This window comes from Pelecanus crispus, chromosome Z (assembly GCF_030463565.1).
Source record: "Pelecanus crispus isolate bPelCri1 chromosome Z, bPelCri1.pri, whole genome shotgun sequence".
Classification (NCBI taxonomy): Eukaryota; Metazoa; Chordata; class Aves; order Pelecaniformes; family Pelecanidae; genus Pelecanus; species Pelecanus crispus.
In genome coordinates this window covers 66883302-66903861 of record NC_134676.1, presented here as the reverse complement: position 1 = coordinate 66903861, position 20560 = coordinate 66883302, and the positions used below count along the sequence as shown (strand labels likewise).

At 36.8% G+C, this 20560-nt stretch overlaps 1 protein-coding gene across 4 annotated transcripts in view; it reads left to right on the top strand.

Moving 5' to 3' along the window:
* SNX2 (sorting nexin 2) overlaps window positions 1-20560 on the top strand; it is a 39588-nt gene extending 19028 nt beyond the window's left edge. For 2 of the 4 annotated variants that reach the window (XM_075725866.1, XM_075725867.1), the window contains exons 3-15: window positions 2576-2739; window positions 4038-4104; window positions 4315-4358; window positions 4445-4586; window positions 7777-7855; window positions 10788-10863; window positions 12127-12240; window positions 12468-12561; window positions 14363-14568; window positions 15510-15653; window positions 18995-19075; window positions 19183-19254; window positions 20071-20560. In XM_075725866.1, coding sequence (XP_075581981.1) covers window positions 2576-2739; window positions 4038-4104; window positions 4315-4358; window positions 4445-4586; window positions 7777-7855; window positions 10788-10863; window positions 12127-12240; window positions 12468-12561; window positions 14363-14568; window positions 15510-15653; window positions 18995-19075; window positions 19183-19254; window positions 20071-20121 — 1334 coding nt within the window. In that variant the 3' untranslated portion in view covers window positions 20122-20560. Of the gene's footprint in view, window positions 1-570; window positions 577-2575; window positions 2740-4037; window positions 4105-4314; window positions 4359-4444; window positions 4587-7776; window positions 7856-10787; window positions 10864-12126; window positions 12241-12467; window positions 12562-14362; window positions 14569-15509; window positions 15654-18994; window positions 19076-19182; window positions 19255-20070 lie in introns of those variants that run through there. The other 2 variants (XM_075725870.1, XM_075725868.1) reach the window with 2 other exon arrangements.

The window sequence follows — 20560 nt, the reverse complement described above, 5'->3', positions numbered from 1 at the left end:
ATTATATTATAGAGAGAGATATATATCATATTATGGTACATATGTATATAATATTTTCCGAGAAATTTTTCTGTGAAAGTCATTTGTATAACATATAGCTTATACGTTGAATGCTGTTAGCCACCAAAGGAGAGATCTTTACCATGTGTAAAGCTTGTTCTTCTACCAGTCTAGAAGGTTGACTTCTCACCTGATCTGAGGTTTTGATTTAAGTTCTTTATTTGTTTAAGATGCAGTATCCTTCCTGTGGCATTTGAGGGCAGGAAGCATCAGCAGGATTCTTCAGAAAAAATTAGCATTAAGAATAAAGCAATGGTAGGAAAAGAAGTCTTTTCAAAGAAAGCTTTTAGATGATCTTTGTTCATATTAAAAATGAAGAATATAAAGAGGTGCTTGCTTTTCAGTTTAGTTTGAAAATACTATGGAAGTCTGTATTTGTATTTTTATTAGGAAGAGGATTGCCAGCAGGTTGAAGGAAGTGATCATTCCCCTCTGCTCAGCCCTGGTGAGGCCAAACCTGGAGTGCTGAGTCCAGGTCTGAGCTACCCAATACAGGAGAGGCATGGACAGACTGGAGTAAGTCCAGTGCAGGGCTGTGAAGATGATTAAGGGCATGAAGTGTACGACGTATGAGTAGAGGCTGAGAGCTGGGGCAGTTCAGCCTGGAGGAGAGCAGGCTTAGGGGGAATCCCACAATGTGTATAAATACCTAATGGGATGGAATGGAGAAGAGGGAGACAGACTTCTCAGTGGTGCCCACTGACAGGGCAAGAGGCAATGGGCATAAATTATAGGTAACATAAGAAAGATACGTTGTTGGGTTTTTTTAGGTTTGTTGTTTGTTTGGGGTTTTTTTTTTTTTTTTTTAAATGCTGAGGGTGGTCAAGCACTGATACAGTTTGTCCAAGGAGGAGGTGGATTCGCCATCCTTGCAGATGCTCAAAACCTATCTGGATGTGGTCCAGAGCAGCCTGCTCTAGCTGACCCTGCTTGAGCAGAGGGGTTAGACTAGGTGATCTGCAGAGGTACTTTCCAAGCTCAGCAATTCTGTGATATACCCCAAAACAAAGTGATGATGGAAAGCTTTGTCAGCTTCACGTCAGAATGAGCATCTGCTTCAAAGCAGGTTAAGGCATAGTGACCTTGAAGTTTGTTTTTTTCAATTTATTTTGAGCTTCAGTATCAAACAAAATTTAGGCACATGGTCATTTTCATCCCTGAAGTAGTTTGGTTTTGATCATTTATAAAAAACATCAAAGATTGGCAAAAAAAGTGTTACAGAAGAATGGGAAACAGAATTGAGTAACAGAATATCTCTAAGTGGCAGCAGGGACAAAGCTGAGTGGTTTTGATACATTAATTATGAAATTATGAAATAATATTACTTTTTGCAGTAATAAATTATATGGTTCGTGGGATGTTATTTCCAGTTCTGTTTTTACATTGCTAGTAGATTACAGGTGATTCTGGAGAAGCAAACAGTCCTACGTGGGACAAAATTGAGACTTTTTTTTTTACACGTAGTGTAACTATTTCACAAATTTTAAAGTAGATCTGATCTTTAAAACTCCTCTTAACTGTTGAGTAAGGACTAGTTATATTCATTATATGCACCAGGCTTTAAAAAGTTTGGAACAGAGATTGCTTATTTTCTGTCAATATGAACCACTCAGTTTTCAAAAGAAGTTGCAAGCACAGCTCTTTTCCAGATTGCATAGTAAACCTTTTTGGTAACTGTATAACTTGGAGGGGATCTGTTTTATTGCCTTTCTACCTGCTTGGTAAAGTACTTGCCACAGAAGTCTAGTTTGTAACAAGACTTGAGATCAGTTGGGAAGTCAATTTTGGTATCAAATGACTGTTCTGTGGTCAATATTATCTTTTAAGGAACTAGAATTCTTGAAAATGCACATTTGGCGAGAACCACAGCATAAGTTATTTAAACTAGAACAGGAACTTTTCTATACCCAGGAAATGTGTAGTTTGCCAGTGGTCAAAACCAGTTAGTAGAGGAAAGCATGAGGGATTTGTAGAGCAGAAGCTTACATCCTCTTGAAAGATAGATGGACTGTCTACAGTCTGAAGAAAGTATTCAGTTTCTAGTAAACTGTTTTTTAAGCCCCAAAGAGACTGAAGATAGAGACTAAAGATAGTCTTACTAGTCAGAATGTCTCACCTGCTAATATTTCTATTTTACAGGTTGTGGGCTTTTGGCAGGGGCAGGGATGTATTATGGTTGTGCAACTTCATTTAACACATGGCTGGTTTGCTCAGGTATCACCCTGTTCTTCAGAGTGCAAAAACTAAACTTGGTACGGGTGCTGAAAAAATGCTGTGTGTGTGGTAAAAATCCCCTAGCCTATACTATAAAACATATGTACTAGAAGCTCAAATGTCACATCTAGTCTTAGCTATGTATTGAAAGAAATTATCCGGCATAAATGGATGCTATTTACAGATGATCTTAATAAACTTGTATATCATAATTTTTTAGTGTGCATGTTTGTTATCTTTGTGATGCACGTATGTCTCTATTGCACAGAAACTTTTTTGCTAACACACAATCTTTATCTAGAAGCAACAGAAGAAGTTTCACTGGACAGTCCGGAGAGGGATCCAATACTTTCACCAGAACCTACTCCTGCAATCACTCCTGTAACACCTACTACATTAGTAGCTCCCAGAATGGAATCGAAAAGTGTAACAGCCCCTGTGATTTTTGATAGATCCAGAGAAGAGGTACACAGTAAAATTCTGAATTATGGAAATGTCTTGTTTGTTTTTTTGAAGTTTCTTTTCTTCTTTAAAAATGACAGTTCCTAAGTGTTGACTCATGGGATCATCCTTTGCTAAAGGGAAGTTTGTAAAAGAAAACCTATTCTTTTATTTTGCATATGAAGTTTAGTATGAATTTGACTCATAGAAATACCATAACAATTTATTACTTAGGTGATTATATTGGAGATCTGTAGTGTGAGGAGTAAGATACTCCATTCCTTCAGAACAGATATTGTAAGACTGTATGTAGGAGTAAGCCGTGAGCTTGATACAGGAGAAATGTTAATGATTTATAACTCTTACTAGCCTGTTAGCTGTTTCAGCTTGCATTTCTGAAGCTGTTGTTAATGGGAAAATAGAGGAAGCAGTTGTTAGCATTATCCTGCATGCTAACAAACAGCTGAGGCTAATGGTAGTTTTAACATTGCTGTTTACGTTTGGTGTTCCATTCAAAGCCTGGGCATTGCTGAATGCCACTCACTGGGGAGTGTTCTCTTACTAGACAGTGTTTCTACTGAATTAGAGTTTGCAGTTAAGACTTGATGATGGCTGCTTCCCCAGATACCGCAGGGTGACATTTTATCCTGATTTTTCTGCCCTTCAGTCTTGGTACACTGTCTCTTCTGCCATGGTGTTTCTTAAGATCTCTGTTTTTATCAAACTTATGTATATTACATGAAAAATTAAGACATTCTGTGTGATTAGAGCTCAGGTAAATATCAGAAAGATCTCTATTAGTTTTCCCTTTCCAAGCTCTTCTGCTACAGCTACCATTCACAAAAAGGAATATCTGTCCTTTGGTTAGAGGCCTATAGAAACATCGCAAATGAGAGTGGTTTTTGAACCATAATATCTGCTGGCATTGGAGGAGATACAACGAATATAGCCCCAAGACAAATATTTACTAAAAATTTTGGGGCCAACAAGTCCTGAGAAAAGGCTGCCATAGTAAAAGCTTTTGCAGGAAGGCTTAGAATTAAATTACAGAATCACAGAGTCATTTGGGTTGGAAAAGACCTTTAAGATCATTTAGTCCAACCATAAACATAACACTGCCAAGTCTACCACATGAATTTTGTTGCAGTGACAATCAATATTAGAAACTATATTCACTTGACATTGGATGATGGGTCTTGAAGGGCTTTTTAATTATACAAATGTACTGACTTTTCCTCTTCCTTCCTCTATACCTGTGTCCTGTAACCATACATAATATGAATGCACGTTACCCTGTTAAATACGGCCTATCTTTTTCCTAGATTGAAGAGGAAGCAAATGGAGATTTGTTTGATATAGAAATCAATGTATCAGACCCAGAGAAAGTTGGTAAGTTCCTTGAGTCTAGTAAGTCAGATGGTAGACTGTCTTCTCCCTTGAAGACTATTCTCATATTTTAGCGTGATTTCTTACTCAGTTATCTTTTGGCAGTTTTTAGTATCTAAATGGAAAGGTATTTAATGTACATATTTTGAAGAAAATGTGTGTGGGGGGATTAAAATAACTTGCCCTAGGATAACTGTCTTAATTTTCTTACAGGAGATGGCATGAATGCTTATATGGCATACAGAGTAACAACAAAGGTAACTAGTGCAACAAGTATTTGCAGATAACTTTGTATCATAGCTGAGTAGATGGATCAGTAATTCATAACAATTTTTTTTTTAAGACATCACTTTCCATGTTCCACAAAAATGAATTCTCTGTTAAAAGAAGATTCAGTGATTTTCTTGGCTTGCACAGCAAATTAGCAACAAAGTACATGCATATTGGTTACATTGTGCCTCCAGCTCCAGAAAAAAGTATTGTAGGTAAGTATAGTTCCTGTAAGGTTGAATTTAAGTGTGTCATTTAAGTACAGTAATGCAAATTAAGTATTGTAATATGTGTTGGGCTTGTAAAATAAATACTTCTGCACAAATATTACTTACTGCTTATCAGGTGGTCCAAACTATTAAATATTCTTCCTGTTCTGTATTTTAAAAAAGTTCAGGTTAAATTGGAAAGTTATGTACTGGCCTCTTCCTAACTCAGACCAGTGTTGATGATAATAATGACATTTGTCTTAATACATGGCCTTCTGTTTCTTATCTATCACTCTTTCTTCACTGTTGCCCTTCAAGAGATGATTAGTCTATCAAAACAAAGATGTTAAATGAAAGTTTATTTTTAACTTGTGCTGTTATCAGTTGCCTGCAATATACAGTGCTTCATACATTCTCCGCCTCTCTAATACTTCAGTCTGTTTCTTTTGGTCATGGTCAATGCTAAAACCTCTAGTTAATTCTTCAAAGTTCTAATTTGGAAAACACTTTGAGTGACGCTAGTCTTCGTGAATGCCTTGAAGGATCGGATCCTTTCTCCATGAACTAAGAAGCACGCCTGATGCATTGAAGCAACTTCAGTTTTATGAGCTCTAAGTAGTAGAGGTTCTTTCAAAATAACTAAACATTTAAAACAATAAAACCTGTTACAGTCTTTTGGCTTACCCATATAAATAAGTGATTGGATTCTAGAATGCTGTTTGGTATGTAGGGAATGGCAGGATTTTTTTTCAGTAGCTTGGTCTGTAAAGCTAGTTGGAGCAGCAGCTTTTCATATAAGTAGGAATAGGCAGACTGAGTAGATGTGGGCAGCAGAAAGCTTGGGAAAATCATGCTTTTAATTCTGTGGAAAAGCACTGCATTTTTCAGTCTGCAAGACTGAAAATTTGGTCGGAATTTTTTGTAGTTCTTGAAAGTAATGTATGATTCTGTAATAACCAATTTTTCATGTTACAAAAATAAGTCTAATTACCAATGCTTATAAAGATGGAATGAGGCTTCTAGTCATGTACTTTGGATGATACAACATCTAAGGCATTTGTGACAGTGTGCAATTACATGGAAATGTAGTACTTGCATCACAGTCAAATTAATCTGCAAGACAAGGCTTGGACTGGATTTGAGGTACCATTTGAACAAAATCAGCATAAATATTGATACACCTGGAAGTGTGTAAAATGGTGGGACTTACTGCAGTGTAAGCAAGCAGTGGCTGTCACTTCAGATCCTTGTATAGAGACTTCATTAAACTACAGATAATTTTGGAAAACTCACACTGTGTAGGACACTTTCCAAAGAACATGAACCTCCCGCTTTGAACTTGAACTTCAGTGCACAGGTGGTATTTAGTGCTATCAAAAAATATGTAGTCCATACATTTCTAATTCTGGAGAAAAGAAGGGATTCTAGGCTTATTTAAAATGAGGCATCTTAAAGCAGGGAGCTGGCAAAACAGCTGAAAGATAACATATTGTGGTTACATCACACATGTTTAATTTTAAAGTCTTAATATGAAATAATCATACATTCAGTGTTATGCAGTGTGTATTGTACTAAAGTCCTTAGTCTGTTCATTCTGTTACACCATTGATAATGCCTGGAGTTTTAAGCTCCAGCTTTATTTTGGTGACAGGTGGGAGGGGCTGGCGTTTCAGACCTTAGCCACAAATTGAAGTGGTCAATTACTGACTGTGGAACAACAGGGTAAAACTGAGTTGGTGGTGAGCTGGAGTTGGACATCCATCCAAACTGCCTCACTACTTACATATGTGTGTTGGAAAATCACATTTTCTATTTTTAAGAAAATAATCTATTAAGTCATGGATCCTTTCCTGTGAAGGGTTAGAGTGCTTGGGCTACAGAAACTGCATTTACACTTATATTAGCAGAGAAAGAAACCTGATACGGTTATCAGATCTGATATGATATCTAGAAATAACTGTCAGTATCACAAGTTAGGAATTCCTCATATTGGTCATTTGATTACATTTTTTTCCCTACGAACTTCTGTTGCTATCAAATGTGAAGGACCTTTTGTATTAAACTGCAGCATTCATGCTTTCTGCAGTGAAATTAATTAATGAATAGTAGTATTCTAATGAAAAAAGATGAGGCATGTGAATTACCTCACCTTTGTTTGAATATTTAATCCTTGTACTTAAAGACATACTCGATGTTACAGATAAATTTGTGGATTTTACACTAAACTGTGTAGTATACCTTTGAAGAAAATGCCGATCGGATTTATTTTCATCATGTTACAGAGAAGGGAAAAACTAAGGCTTCACTGAGAGGTTAAGGGTCCCTCCTTGTTCCTGTAAGGATGCTGTTTGTCCCCTCCGTGGGTTACTGTGTGAAACTTCTAAGCCAGAAGGGAGATCGGGTGAGGAACAACTTTGGGAACTGTTGACCTGGCAGGTCACAGAGTGCATATTCAGAATCTCAGACTTAAAACTTTTAGCTGCAGAAGCACAGAACTAACAGAGCGGGAATATGCTATAGGTAGAAATAAGATGTTTGGACTGTATTGTAACATACCTCTCCTGTGTTTTAGGAAATAAGAATAATTATGAACGTTCAGTGTTTCATGGTGTTTTTGATGTTTCATGGTGTTCTTGACTTGGGCAGAGGAAGCGATGTAAAGCTGGATACATTTTATTCTGCTAATTTTATTCTCCATTCAGTTTGTAGTTGTTCATATGCTTCATAATTTTCAGAGCTGGTTAGTTTGCCTTAGCTGACTAAAAAAATCTTTGGTTTAGAACTTAAAAAAATAATAGAATGAAAATATTAGTAATAAGCTTACCAATTAATAGGCTTATAGTGTGAGATTTATTCTCCTATTCTGCTTTATTTGGTAAGCATTTTCTTCTTCTGAATATCAGTGACCAGTAAGACTCTGAACTTCATTTAGATTGTCTTCATAAATGCAAATTAAACTAGTTTTGTATGACTTTTAGTCATAATTAATATATTAAACAAAATTGCATATTTCACAGAGCTGCTTCAACAAAACCGTGCAGCATGCAGTGTTGATGTTTGTTCCTGTGTAGTGCTTTTCATTGTAATTTGACTTAAATACATGCACTTAGGTGAGCTTTATCTTCTGATCACATTGGTTATGTTAATGGTATATTTATGACAAAATAAAATCAATATGATGCCATTTTCTTCAAAGGCATGACCAAGGTTAAAGTAGGCAAGGAAGATTCTTCATCTACTGAATTTGTAGAGAAAAGAAGAGCAGCTCTAGAAAGGTAATGTATGTATCTAACTAAAACTTCTTTAGCCTCAGAATGACTTGTAATATACTACATGGTCTCTGTAATTGGGGTCTGGGCCATCTGTACTTAGATGGATTCTGGAGGCTGTGTGCAGCTGCCAAATTTCTGTGTAGAAATGGAATAAATCCCATTAATAATGGGAAATGTAGCCTTATTCGTAGAGAGGATTGTAGCTAACTCTTTTCAAACTGGTTGGAGCTTAACATTGAGATTGCAGAGATCCAGTAAGTAAAACTTTATTTATCAGCTTACTTAGGCATTTTTGGGTTTAAGGAATTAAGATGCTTCAGCAGTATATCTGTTCCACAGAAAATCAGCTGTTGGGCAGGGAGAAGGGTGGAAGACACCTTCAGTCACTTGAAAGTAAAATGGCCTTTGGGTGACTTACAGTACATTGATGTGACTAGCTGAATTTTGGCACGAGATACTGGATCTCTGTCACCCAGCATGGCTATACAACTCATATTGTTCAAGTATCTTTGCTGTGAAATGGTACTGTCACTGATACGCTGCATCATTTTCCCCTGTTGACATGGCTAGTAAAATAAAAATACTGACGGAACAGCCTAAGTTATCTGTTACTGAAAATTGGCATATAGCTTAACATTTTCCACTTAAAATTGCACCCAGAAGTTACTGAAGTTGTTCTGTCACATGGAGCAGAACTGTGAAACATGTTCTGGTTATACAAGAAGTCTATTGCTAAAGGAGTGGTGCTGTGAGATATGAAGACGTGGATTAACAGCTGGCATTAGAGTAATTTGGTTTAGATAACTGAACAGATACTTCCACACAACTTCAAGTCTGTAATAGAGATGACTAGTTTCCCTCTTCAAGTTGCTTACTTGAACAACAGAAGCAGGACTGGAAAAGGTTTAATTCACAAGTTTGTCTGCATGCTGCTTTTTCATTTGTTAAAGGAGTTACACTAGTGTACCACTTCTAGTGGATGTTGAGCACTCCTCCCGTATTGGGGAATGGACTCCTCAGGACTTTTGACAATGTTGGGAAGCTTCACAGTATATCTGGCAAGGAGCAACTTTTTCATCATGCCAACTTAACTGTCTTTTCCTTTCAGAATCAAAAAGTTGCCTACCTACCAAGGTGTTCAAACAATATTTAGATGCAGTGGTTCTGTTGTTTTTGCCTAAACCTGAGGAAAACATATTAATGTTCCCCAGAAAGTCAGACCAAAGAAATCTGCTTCAGTTTACCCTTTTTTGAACAAAGAACTATGGGGGAAGTGGGCAGGAAAGCAGTGTACCTTGTTAGTTGAGTTCATGAAAATTTATGCCCTAGAATAGTGAACTTACATACTACAAGGCTGCCTCTAAGTCTGCCTGCCAGATGTTCTCAAGCGCGTTGCCAGTTGTCTCCAGTGAAAATCTTAGAAGTCTCCCTCGGAGTGAAGGTGGTTCTCTAGCAGCAGATTTCTAAAGAAAAATCTCCTTGGTTGGCTGCCACATTAACTTTAACTTGTACTTGCTACTGAGTATAGAACAAGCAAGGAAATGGTGAGCCATCTAATGTATAAAATAGTTTCACTGCAACACTTAGCTTCTTTAGGAAGAGAAATAAGGATCTGGTGGCCATGTCTAATGGAGGATGGAAAAAAATACATTACATTTACAATATCAACATACTCAAGACTTTCAGTTAAAAGTCCCAGCCCACATCACTTCCTAGGACAGTTTCTAAGCAATTTGTGAATGTAATGGGGCTGTTCTGATACTTCACAGCTGAGGCTTGAGCAAAACTAAGGCTTTGCAAAAAGTAGAATGTGCTGTTGATAGTATTCTGTCACTGCATCTTAATTGGCAGTAACACATACTTTCTTACATTCTAGTGATCTTTTGAGGTACTAGATTTCTATAAAGCCTTCAGGTAAATGTCGGACACTTTCTGTTAATATGTAACATTAAAATCAGTTATGACAAACTTGCAGCAGTCTGTAGCAGAAGACAAACTTGCAGCAGTTTTTAGGGGAAGAATACTGCTGAAATTTCTCTGTTCAACCCATATTTGTTCAATCATGGTTTTTAGATCTAAGCAGAAACGCAAAAAATTGCAAAGGGAAGGAGCTGGCATTGTGGGTTTTTTTGTTTGGTTGTTCTTGGGAGGTGGGGGGGTGCTCAGTGAGTCTTGTAAAACTAATGTGGGTTGAAGGCTTTAGTCTCGTCAGCAAATAAATACTTCATACCTAGAACATAATCAGCTCACTCTTCCAAGATTTCCTTTTATTCTAAAATAAGTCAACCAGAATTATCTGTAACAAAAAGCCGGTCCACTGCACTGTACAAGAATGTTTAAACAAGCTCATCTATTTTTTCTGGCGTAAATTGGCTATTATTAGAGGAGGAGGACTTCACTCAGCTGTTGAAAATAGGAAGTATAATATTTTAACCACTATGCAACATACAGTTATGCCAGGTCCCACCTTAAGGAGTTTCTGGTGTAAACAAACTGTGTCAGAAACCACTGCCCACACCTTTGATGTGTTATGTTGTGGTATGGAGTGCATGGGGCTGCATTACTTCAGTAAGAAGTTCCAGGTTTTGTGTCAGTCTTACTGGAGTAAGGCTTCAGTGAATGTTTCAACAGCTTAGTGGTCCTAGCTTGTAACTCTGTGTAGGACTTAGGCTAAGTGTTTGTTGGAGGAAGGTGACAGAATGCATAAATACGGTTTGAAGAGTCAGCAGAGAGGCAAAGGATTGAAGGGGCATGGAGACTGAACTGTCATCAGACCCTTTAGAGGTGACGTATTAAGAGCATTCAAGCCCCATTAGATAATGAGGGAGGTTGTGTGCTGCATTGTACCTGTTCTTTAGATGAAGGATGCTTTCCAATGCTGTCAGGCACATTAAATCTGTTCTGTTATCTAATATTTTAATTTTTAAAATCATAGGTATCTGCAACGAACAGTAAAACACCCAACCTTGTTACAGGATCCAGATTTAAGACAATTCTTGGAAAGTTCTGAGGTATTTAAGTTCTTTTAAGTTCTCCGGTTTGTTTCTAGATATGGTAACCTACAAAACAATATATTCTCTTTGTATTGAGACCTGATTCCCTAAATTAATATGAAATCAAATTGGATTGTACCCTTCATGGGACAGATGGCAGAGGCTACTTAGGTAATGGTGTGCCTCTGCCTCTGATAAAACTTGAGTGGTAGTGACCTAAAGCTATTTGCTGTTTATTTGCTGTGACTTCTCAAGTAAGTTGGTCTGTGCAGTTCTGAGAGAAGCCTGTCATACGTGGTGAAAGTACGTAATTGATGTTACTGATTGTTAAGTAAGATCAAGAATTAAGCTGGCTTGAAAGCAGTTCTCTTGCCTTGAGGAGTCCAGCTTGAGGTGTATTGGTTGCATAATGTGAAAACACTAGCAGTGCTGCTGGCAAGGCTAGATGTTTTGTGAATAGAGGACTTCAGTCACCCATGCTATCAATCTGGCACCTTTCACCATATTAAACATATTGTTAAAGATATATAGTATCTCTTTATAAATGTGCATAGTGGATTCACTGTAATACTGAACTGTCTTTTGGCCAATGTCAATATCTTAGTTATACTAGTAAGTCACAGAGACCTCACTACTGACAAAAGCATCACTGATGACTTACAGTGGATTTGTCCATGCTGCTAACAGATAAAACATCACGTGAAGGGTCAATGGTCTGACATAGGGGCCACCATGTATGGTATATTCAGACTAGCCTGAATAATGTCAATTACATTTAAAGTTTGTTAACTTAACCCTGTGGATTTCTAAGTACCTAAGCAAATACACAGTTTTCTTGATACACGAGGTAGGTTTTGAAATCTGGCCTATATTGAAAAGCAAAAAGACACAATGCAAATCTTGCATTACAATTAAATGTTTTATAGAATTTCTTTCATGTAATTTGTTGTAAATCTAAGCTTTTCTGTTCCTGTAGTGGCAGTTTGTTCTTTATAGTGTATAGGTAGCTAGTTAGGACCTTTGGCTAGTTCATAACAACTTTGGACAAGTGGGTTGTTTGTTCCATTTAAATGTAAAAATGTAGAAGACAAGTAAATAGTCTATATTTTTAAGTTTTCCTCCTGAGAATGTAAAAGTAGTAAATCTGAGAAATTACATTCCACTATATTGAAACACATAGGAGTAAAGAAAACACTATATCCTTTTCTTTCCCCCTTGTGCCCAGTTAAACCACCATCCTTTTAACCAGTCTGTTTGCCCTTATTTGTCATTCAATTCCAGCTGCCGAGAGCGGTTAACACCCAGGCTCTGAGTGGAGCAGGAATATTGAGGATGGTGAACAAGGCTGCCGACGCTGTCAACAAAATGACAATCAAGATGAATGAATCGGATGCAGTAAGAGCTGATTTTTCGGCTTGAATAATGAGACGAATTAATGAGCCTCAACAATTGCATTTTAAAGCTGTAGAAGTAGAAAATGGGTTATTAATTTGCCTATTGGCTCGAATTCTTAGCTGTATCAGTTGACCACCCTGGGAGTACGTGGATAATTTGCTTCTTTAAAACCAGAAATGTTGTTGGTAATCTAATTTGTAATGGTTGACTCTTTCATCTTTTGTCAGTGGTTTGAAGAAAAACAGCAGCAATTTGAGAATCTGGATCAGCAGCTTAGGAAACTTCATGCCAGTGTCGAAGCATTAGTCTGCCACAGAAAAGGTAACTTTACTTTTATGTGGCTGCCTGAACAGAACTTTAGGAAATGGTGATGAAACAAGAGCTTAGTATGTCAGAGCTCTTAACTAATTAATGGAGTTATGTAGTATATTTTAATGCAAAAATCTTTTAGTTGCACCTTTTAGTTGAAACTGCTCTAGCATTTGTGTATACCTGGTTTTAATCTTAATTTTAACCAGAATATCTGTCATACCTAACATTACTGTATTGATTTAGCATAGTTTTTTTTCTTGCAGAGATTCAATACCATACCTAGCAAGTGATTCTACTATGGTAGACATCTATAAATATATCTCTAGGTCTCATGGCAAGAGTCATTTCCTTCTGAACAAAAAGTGGCTGCATAAATCCATTTAAACATCTTTTGGATCAGTATTGCTCTGTTAACTGAGTTTAAGCTCTTAAACAGGAATTTACTATTCTTGATTTGGTCCACATAATGATACATCATCAAGCTGCTGTTAAGGTAAACTTTTCTGGAAAGATAAGTAGTCTCAGAATGTCAGCTTTTGGTTTACTATTTTAGAGAGAAGCAAAGCCTGTAAGTTTTTATTTTTATCACCTGTGCTGCTGTTTGGTCAAAGATTGCTTTCCATCAGCTGATTTTAAAAAAAACCAAAACACCAAAACTTTGATTTGTAGTTTAAGGAAGACCATAAATGTACATTCTGACACCACTATATTATGTTAAAATATGGGGTCACCCTTCAGCTCTACACTTTGAAAAGTACATGAAAATGTTGTAAGTTGCTCTCTCATAACTCTATCGGGAATTACTCTCTGTAGTAAAAAATCCTTGGCCAGATGTCCTCAAGACTAAAGAGTATTTTCAGAAGTAATGGATAATTGAAGTGTTTGTTTGCTGTTGATGTGGTGCCTTATCATAGATTTGAAGAAGTGTTTATTTATTTATTTTTTTAAAGAGTTGTGTTTAAATTGTAAGGGTTTTAAATATCTGAAGACATTTTGCTTCTACAAACATTTCTGGTGTCCTGATGATTGCGCAGAAACAGCTCAGTTGCAAAAAACCCCAACTTTCAATTCTGAAGTAATTTGGATTAAACATTTGTTCAAAGGTCCTTCGTAGGACTTAACTTTGTACAGGATCACTTACATGGGATTTGATGAGACAATTGCCCTAGTATTTGTTAATAAATAAGCTCAAAACCTTACCTTCGTAGATGCCAGCCATGCTGGTATGTGGGTTTGGTTTTTTTCTCTTAAGGTGTGTCAGAATGTGGCAATACATTACAGTATGCACAAGTGAAGGTAGTCAATAAAACACTACAACAGAAATAAATTCCACTTATGGGGGTGGTGGTTTTATGAAATAGTTGGGGTTTTTTCCACTCTAAACCGCATGGAACAACTGTGCTATAGGCATGTTAAAATTGTTTTGAATTTGCTCTGTAGGTGACTTGACTGTTATATTGTGGGCTTGCATTTTCTTTGAACTAGGCAGTTGGATAATACCAAGGTGACAGTTTTCTCCATGTCTTTTGCTAGACAGAGTAGGCATGACATTAACAGGCTCAGCAAAACACTTACTGATGAAGAGGATTTTGTGCAGCAGTTTTTCTCCTAAATGTGGTTTCATTGTGATCTCCTTGTGTATTCTACCATGAGCTTTAGGAAATACAGGTTGTATTTTTCAGTTGGTGAAGTTAGGGTTGACATAGGGCAGAGGTCTCTGTTCCACTGATCTCTGCTGCAGTTACATTACTATGTTATAGTAATATAACAAATTAACTACATTGTACTGAACATTACTCCTGTATTTCAGAGCTTTCAGCCAACACAGCTGCCTTTGCTAAAAGTGCTGCCATGTTAGGTAACTCTGAGGACCACACTGCTCTATCTAGAGCTTTGTCTCAGCTTGCAGAGGTTGAGGAGAAGATAGATCAATTGCATCAAGAACAAGCTTTTGCTGATTTCTATGTGTTCTCAGAACTGCTTGGTGATTACATTCGCCTCATTGCTGCAGTAAAAGTGAGTACTACTAGGGAAAATACTGATTTTTGTATTTAAAGTCATATTCCTCAACTTGTAGATTTAGGGTAAATGAATGTGTGCATTTGCACATGTCATAGCACAGTTAAGACTAAGTTTTTGCCTGAAGGTCTAGCTGAGTAAAATGAATGCAACCATGATCAGTTATTCCAATGATAAAAATGGTTGTGATCAAAAATGGGAATGGATTAAGAAGATCCAGACAAAATGGAAGTGGTAGACATCATCTACTTTGAGCAATACTAATTGTGCACAGTATTTGGGGACACCATACACTACTGTGTCTAAGCATACTGTACTTGTTTCTTTCAGGCTACTTATTTTTACAGTATGCTCATAAATTTTTGAGAACACAATTTGGCCTTCTCAATTTTGGTGTAAGTCATGCTGCACAGCATAATTAGGTTTTGACATGGGATGGGGTGTCTACAAATTTTATGCAGAAGTATCTTTGAACTTGCCAGGTTGTTGGGACTGTATATTTTTCTTTTTATTTTCTCTCTTTTTTTTTTAATATGTATACTTTAATTCTGTTACCTTAGTCCATTGCTAAGAAAAAGGTAGTACTAAATATGCATGTAATCCATATGTATGAAAAGCTCACTGGAATCTGCATTTAGAGAAGTATTTACATAATAGAGCAATTTGTAGTGGTTGTTTTGGTAGTGTTTTGATGGAAAGAAGAATATAAAATGGGTTGGGGAGCTAAGGTCTCTGCTCTGAAAAGGCTTCTTGAATACCCTGTTTTTTGTGGAAGGTATTGAGCTGTGCAAGCATGCTGTCAAATGAAATGCAAGAAGACATGGTAGACGCAGTGAGGTTTCTTTGAATATACTTGTCCCAGTTTTATCCAGAATTACCTTTTCCTACTAGCAATTTAGATAGCTCTAACAATTCCAGTTGTTTGTCTGTCCTTACAGGGTGTGTTTGATCATCGAATGAAATGCTGGCAGAAGTGGCAAGATGCTCAGGTCACTTTACAAAAAAAACGTGAAGCTGAAGCAAAGCTCCAACTTGCCAACAAACCTGATAAATTGCAGCAAGCTAAAGATGAGATAAAAGAGGTAATGTTATCAAACATTATTTTGGAGGTCAGACTTTCTGCATTAACTCATTCATTCTGCATTAATGCACTACTTTATACCATTTTTATTTACAAGTCACTTACTCATTTGCTTTTTTCCATATTTACTGAAATGGTTAAAAGGTATTTATTTAAAATACTAAATGTGTGCAATTGTTACTCATTGTAAGATCTGTAAGGCAATTAATACTGTCTGTACAGAGTCTGGGAGATGGGAGGAGGGGAACACAGACAAGTTGAATAATGGTTTTAACTGTTAACAGATCACTTGGATAGGCAGAGGAGCATCTCTTGGCTTCTAAAGCTAAAATCCAGCTAAGATGACTAACGGAGAACTGTTCCCATGTTTTGCTTAATTATGCAGCATATCTACCCATATATATATATGTGTATGTATATATGGCGTAATTTCAGTAAAAATAAATCTAACATGTTGAAGTGTCATAATTTATACACTTTTTCTATCATGCTTCACTAAGGAAATTGAAGAGGTAGGACAACTTAATTATTTAACGTTAATGCATTCTAATTATGCACCAGTATTCTCCCATTAAATAATGGGAGAACATCATTGCAGATTTCAAGCTCTCTTATGCAGTTACTTTGTTTGGCTTCCTCATTGGTCACTAACCACATGCTGCTTTGTTCTTTCTGCCCTTCAATATATTTTGCATACAGTGGTGAAGTTACTCATTAATTTGGCTTTCTTTTTCTTAAAAAAGGCCTTTGTTTACTGGGAAAACTTAGTGCTACTCTTGTGTGACCAAATTCTTGCTGGTTGCCTCTCTTGATGTCACCCATCTATCCAATACAATCAATATCACAATACAATCAGTATCACAATACAAGTGAGCTGGAACTCCTTGTCAAAAATACTTCCTGAGTATTGGAAGTAGTAGGAAATAGGCAGTGATCCTTTCTCAGTCCCAATATTAAAATAATTAATTATGTTGTTCCTGAAGGATTTATTTTTCCAACTTCATTGGATGATTAGAGAAGATTGTTAGTAAACCCACAACTTGAATGGGCTGATGGAAAGTTAGTGCTGCCATTGAAATATGTTCAGAGTTGCTGAATTCTGTAATAGTAGTCCTTCTGGCAGAGAAATCGCAAAGTGGAAGTCTACACAGCTTGAACTTCATTCATGACTCAGTTGCTTTTTGCAGATAAAAGGCTGAAGAACAGTCTTAGAAATACCTTATTGAATAAGGAGAAATTTCTCCTTGTCAGAACCTGTGAGATGGCAGACTATTATCCAGTGATAATTCGTATGGGGCCTGGCAGCTGGGCATGGTGAAACTGCGATGTTGGATCCATTTGACCTGTAGAGGCTTTCACTGAAGTCTCAGGCACTGCTAGTTGCTGTGGTAGGAAAGCACAGGCAGTCTTTATCTACCTTTTCCTTGGTTGAGTTTTGTATTGTTTCAGTTATTAGATAACTCTTCAGGCTGTTCTTCCATGAAGGACATCCTATTATGACTTATTGCATAGCTTAATAATGTATACCAGAAAAGGCAATACGGGGATTCTGAATACATATAAACTAAATATATATATATACGTTAATATTTATTGGAATATAGATGATGTTCATCTCATATCACAATAGTAACTTGGCACTGCACCACAAAATGTTATTGTGAATAAGTAGCACCACCAGATTGCTAACTGGAGTATGCTATATTGAAGTATGTTGCTTCCCTGCCGCCATTTTCTGGGGAAGATAAGTATTGCTGGATATATTGGCTCCCATGACTGAGTTAATATGTTGAGATGAATAGATACAGTTGCATTTTATATAGCTGCTAGCCTGCATGTGTCTGAAAAAAGCTATCAGCCTCACACTTCGCAGTGTATCTACACAACTAGCTCAAATTTAACAGTATAACAGGTGTGTAAAAGCAGTTATAAGGTAATGGAGATGATGATGATCTCCTACTGTGTAGCTGGATGTCTTTTCCCATGAACTAAGGAGAAACATAACCTAGTGTCATGTATTGTTACATGAATGCCATGCTCCCAGTATGGGAAAACCCCACAAGCAACATGACTTCCTCTGAATTTTCCTTTTGTGCTCTTCTTACCTGCAATAACTTTTCTACTCCTGTGTTCTATGAAAACAGTACCCACTAAACAAGAAAGCATGTGCTTTGGCTTGCCTAAGCAACATGCATTCTGACTGGAAAGCCAATAAACACATCCTCAATAGCCTGTCATCTGCAACAGAATTATGATAGAGATAATCGTATACTTGACCATAGGCAGAGACGAAGATTTAATCATCTCTTCTGGGATGAGGAAAGTACAGGGAACTAACTTTTGAGACTCTTCCATGCTTGATTGGACAGGTAGTCACAGAAAGCTTACAGGTTTCAATTCCTGTTATAGCAGTGTTTGTAAATGGAATAGCTGGTAAAGCTTTAGAGATCCTTTTTCTTTTCTAAAGAATCTTTAAAAAATGTTATTAAGTGTTCCATAATAAGCTGTCGTGGTTTAGCCCCAGCCAGCAACTAAGCACCACACAGCTGCTTGCTCACTTCCGCTACCCCGATGGCATGGGGAAGAGAATTGGAGAAGTAAGAGTGAGAAACATTCCTGGGTTGAGATAAGAACAAGTTAATAATTGAAATAAAGTAAAATAGTAATAATAATAGTAACAATATACTACTACTAATACTACTAATAATATACAAAGCAAGTGATGCACAGTGCAGTTGCTCACCACCCACTGACCGATACCCAGACAGTTCCTGAGCAGCGATCGCTGCTCCCCGGCCAACCCCCCCCAGTTTCTATACTGAGCATGACGTCACATGGTATGGAATAGCCCTTTGGTCAGTTTGAATCAACTATTCTGGCTGTGCCCCCTCCCAGTTTCTTGTGCACCTGGCAGAGCATGGGAAGCTGAAAAGTCCTTGACTAGCATAAGCAGTACTTAGCAACAACTAAACCATCAGTGTGTTATCAACATTCTTCTCCTACTAAATCCAAACCACAGCACTATGCCTGCTACTAGGAAGAAAATTAACTCTATCCCAGCCAAAACCAGGACAATAGCAATACGAAGATATTTTTACATTTCATCTACAGATAGCATTGTCTTAGAGATACCATTGTTTTAACTGATCTGATGACATCCTATTGTACAAGTTGTTACTTTGAAATTGTTATTGTAAGACTTTCCCTTAAGTATGCCAAAAACCCAAATAGGTCCTTTTCAGCTCTTGAGTGACTATCACTAATATACTAAAAAAAGTTCAGATACTGATAGACTGAATGGACAACACGAAGTCTTATCTCTGCATGTCTTTCCTTTGCCAGTGGGAGACAAAAGTTCAGCAAGGGGAAAAAGATTTTGAGCAGATCTCCAAAACCATTCGCAAGGAAGTGGGAAGATTTGAGGCATGTATAATTTTGTCCGAGTAAATGACAGTTTTACTTGAAATAATATTGACATGCCAAGTAAAATTGGTTAAGAGGTTAATATGCCATAATTTATTTATTAACAGAAGGAACGAGTGAAAGACTTTAAAACTGTTATTATCAAGTACTTAGAGTCGTTAGTGCAAACACAACAGCAGGTAAGATAAATTTTAAGTTTTGTACAAGTTAATATTTACTACGTTCCATATTAGGTTAGTTAAAAAAAGACAGACTTTAAGTACAGCAGTTTCTAAAACATAAAGTACTACATCTAGTCTGTACTGTATTGGAGAATAACGTTGTGATTGCAGTTTCCCAGCTACTGCTATGCTTCCTTGCACAGCTCCTACTCAGGGAGGCAAGGGAGAAGCTCCCTTAGGGCTATGGGCAAGTGGAGGGTCTTGTCTTCTGAAACTGAAGTAATACTTTCACTTGTAGATTGGAGTAAATTGTAATGAATATATACTTAGACTTACTGAAGAGACTTGAATGCTTAAATGTTTATTGCTCTTTTTAAAAAGTATAAAATATTACTGAATGTTGTAAAGCAGTAAAACAGTTTCCAGTGACTCAGAAGTAGAGTTGTTCCCAGAAGTGTCTGGGTTTTTCCTTTGTTCATTCTGGGAATATAACCCTCTAGCTTTGTTTAATTAATAAAAAAAAAAAAAAAATTATAGTAGTACCCTTAGAGGTAAGAATAGCAAAGTGAGCTTGCAAACAAATTCTGTATAACTGTATTCTGTAGCATTGTGTTCAATGTGTGGTAACAACTCTGTTGTTAGGAGCAGATTTGTGTATTTATTACTTGTATTTTTTTTTCTTGCATTATGCAATAATGTGAATAGATAACATGAAGCACCTATGTTCTTACTTTGTCTGGTGGAGACAAGTTTACCACAAGAGGAGGAAGGTGTATGTGTTTTCTTTTCCAACGTTTAGTACTTAATAGTGAGTGTTTTCCCCTTCTCTTCAAGCTAATAAAATACTGGGAGGCATTCCTACCTGAAGCCAAAGCCATCGCCTAAAAGAAGAATATTCCAAATGACAAGACACTCTGGATATTTGTCCTGGATAAAACTAAATTCCACAGTGAAATCACTTTAAATCATCCAGATAAACCACTATATATTTTATGAATTAACATGTGGCTTTTTTTATATACTACAGCATTTTATTAACAAGGTGCATGTCCTGACCCTCTTTGAAGTGAACTGTGGCATGATGTTCTGCAATACATTGCTGAATTGAACACTACTGTGTCTTAATACTTGCACTAAAATGTGCACCGCAAGGCCAGAAAGCTGATATTTTTGTTCTTTACAATACAATGTTCTGTAGTATGTTTACCTGATCTTTATGAAACAAATTTAATTGCATTGATTAATGTTCACTTAAACATTCCTGTACAAAATCATGTTTTTGTGATTACAATAATAAAGGGATGTACCTTGTGAAACATTAAAC